General features: G+C 56.9%; 1 protein-coding gene and 1 long non-coding RNA gene across 2 annotated transcripts in view; one reads left to right on the forward strand and one right to left on the reverse strand.

Annotated features, from left to right (window-relative positions):
* The window catches only part of LOC135092793 (homeobox protein Nkx-2.2-like), a 3,531-nt gene extending 1,233 nt beyond the window's left edge, over positions 1–2,298 (forward strand). The window contains exons 2-3 of the mRNA XM_063991472.1: positions 705–789; positions 976–2,298. Coding sequence (XP_063847542.1) covers positions 705–789; positions 976–1,793 — 903 coding nt within the window. The 3' untranslated portion in view covers positions 1,794–2,298. The remainder of the gene's footprint in view (positions 1–704; positions 790–975) is intronic.
* LOC135092794 (uncharacterized) overlaps positions 1–2,500 on the reverse strand; it is a 61,593-nt gene that overhangs the window by 6,982 nt on the left and 52,111 nt on the right. The window lies entirely within an intron of this gene.

Raw genomic sequence — 2,500 nt, forward strand, 5'->3', positions numbered from 1 at the left:
TTTATTCACTCAGTGATGTATTCATTTGTATTTTGTCATTCACAAGGAGAAAAAATGTTAACAGCTATTGATTACATCCTCTCCCTCTCCCTCTCACTATTACAACTATCACTGCCATTATCATCACCATCAGAGAGAGAGAGAGAGAGAGAGAGAGAGAGAGAGAGAGAGAGAGATTCCTCAATCGCTACTGTTACTATTAATAAATTTAAGTTTTTTTTTTCGTATTCTAAATCTACATCTATTCTAACTTTTTTTTTCTATATAATTTATCCATTAATTGATGTAATTAATAATTTTCTCCGTGTGTATGTACATTTAATTTTGTATGTATGCATGTATGTGTGTGTGTGTGTGTACGCACATACATCACACATCTCTTATTTTCGTCAATGGTGCTTTTATTTATTGATCTATTTTACTTATTTTTCTTTCTGTTTCAAAGTACAATATTAAGCTTGTATCATGAAGAAGTGTGTGTGTGTGTGTGTGTGTGTGTGTGTGTGCGTCTGTGTGTCTGAGGTGGTGCACATGGATGCGGAGACAGGACAAGGCGTCACTGGTCTCCAGGTCACAGGCACATTTTTACACAGCGTCTCGGAGGTTGGCGGTGTGCTGCGCCGAGGCGTGTTGTGTTGTGTTGTGTTGTGTTGTGTTGTGTTGCCACCACTGTTGTGTGCTGAGTGTTGTGTGTCGTGTTGCAGGTGCAGGAGAAGCGGCCAGCGGGGCGAGGCTTCAGCGTGCGGGACCTGCTGCAGCTGCACGAGGCGGCGCCCCCACCCACCCCTCGTGAGTGTGTGTGTGTGTGTGTTTTACGTGTTTGTCCAGTGCAGGACTCGTGGCCACCAGGCTGATACACCTTGTGACATGTTACACCCCGTGTGTGTGTGTGTGTGTGTGTGTGTGTGTGTGTGTGTGTGTGTGTGTGTGTGTGTGTGTCTATGTGGAGAAGGCCCTAACGCCCCTGTACCGCAGGTCCCGCGGAGCAGCAGCAGCAGCAGCAGCAGCCACAGCAGCCACAGCAGGCTGCACTGCAGCAGGGTGCTGTGCCGCCCGGCGCAGTACAGGCTGCGGCAGACTCCACGGAGCAGGCCGCCGCCCTCACGCCGGCAGAGGAGGAGCTGGAGGCGCTGGAGGTAGAGGAAGACACGGAGACAGGCGGGCGCAAGAGGAAGCGGCGCATTCTGTTCAGCAAGACGCAGACCTACGAGCTGGAGCGACGCTTCCGCCAGCAGCGCTACCTGTCGGCGCCGGAGCGGGAGCACCTGGCGGCGCTGCTGGACCTGACGCCCACGCAGATCAAGATTTGGTTCCAGAACCATCGCTACAAGACCAAGAAGCTGATCAGGGAGCGCGGCCTGGAAGGGCCGCCCCTGCCGCCTCTCGGCACCTTCTCCCAGTCCCTGCGCTGTCTGGCGCCCGCAGGTCCCGCCGCCCGCCTGCAGGAATACCTGCCGGGTCCCGCACCGCCCCTGCTACACCTGGGCCTGCACCAGGCACAGTTCCCTGGCCTGCTGCCCTTCCTGCCCGTGTGCCCCTTCCCGCCCCCAGCCCTGCCCTCCTCGCCCTCCCTCCTGGCGCAGGCCGCCGCCGCTGCCGCCGCCGCCGGGCCGCTGCGCACGTCCCTGGCCTCCACGCTCACCCCGCCCACCACCGCCTCGCTGCTGCCGCACACGCCGCCTACCAGCGGCGCGGCGTCGCCTCCCGCCGTGGCCGCCGCCGCGCCGCCCGTCACCACCGCCCTGTCGCTGTCGCGGGCTGGCTCCCTGCGGCCCGAGGGTGTGTGCTGGTGAGGTGCGGCGCAGCGCCGCGCCCAGACTGTGATGTGTCGCGCGTCACGGTGCAGTGACGGTGCCGCCGCGGCGAGGCGACCAAGGCCGCGGCCGCCACGACCTTGGTGACGCTGCCTGCCGGCGCCGCGCCGCGCCCCGCAGAAAGAGCCACGCCCGCCAACCCGGACAGTGCCACCGCGACCCGTGTGACCCGCGAGGCACCACCGGCACCCGCCACCAACTCCTGCCGCTGCAGGGCTGCTGCCGCCCTGCTGAATGCTGTGGGAGAGGCAGCAGCAGGAAGAGGCGCCTCACACCATGCACGGACACAGTTCAAAGGTGTAGTACTGGGGGAGTGATGGAGCTGACCACAGGACATGATGATGTGTTGGTGATGACAGTGATGATGACGGTGAGGTGGTGATGACAATGATGACCAGGAAAATGATGTTCATGACTATGATGATGATGATGATGATGAATAAGTATGATAATAATAATGATACTATTAATAATAAGATGAAATTTTCTTTAACCACGAGTTTTTCTTATCCTGTAGCAGAGAGAGAGAGAGAGAGAGAGAGAGAGAGAGAGAGAGAGAGAGAGAGAGAGAGAGAGAGAGAGAGGGGCAATGAGGTCGAAATAATGTACGATAAGGAGGAGGGAATGATATGGTGACCACCACCACCACCACCACCACCACCACTACTACTACTATTATTATTATT

Source organism: Scylla paramamosain, chromosome 41, assembly GCF_035594125.1.
Source record: "Scylla paramamosain isolate STU-SP2022 chromosome 41, ASM3559412v1, whole genome shotgun sequence".
Taxonomy (NCBI): Eukaryota; Metazoa; Arthropoda; class Malacostraca; order Decapoda; family Portunidae; genus Scylla; species Scylla paramamosain.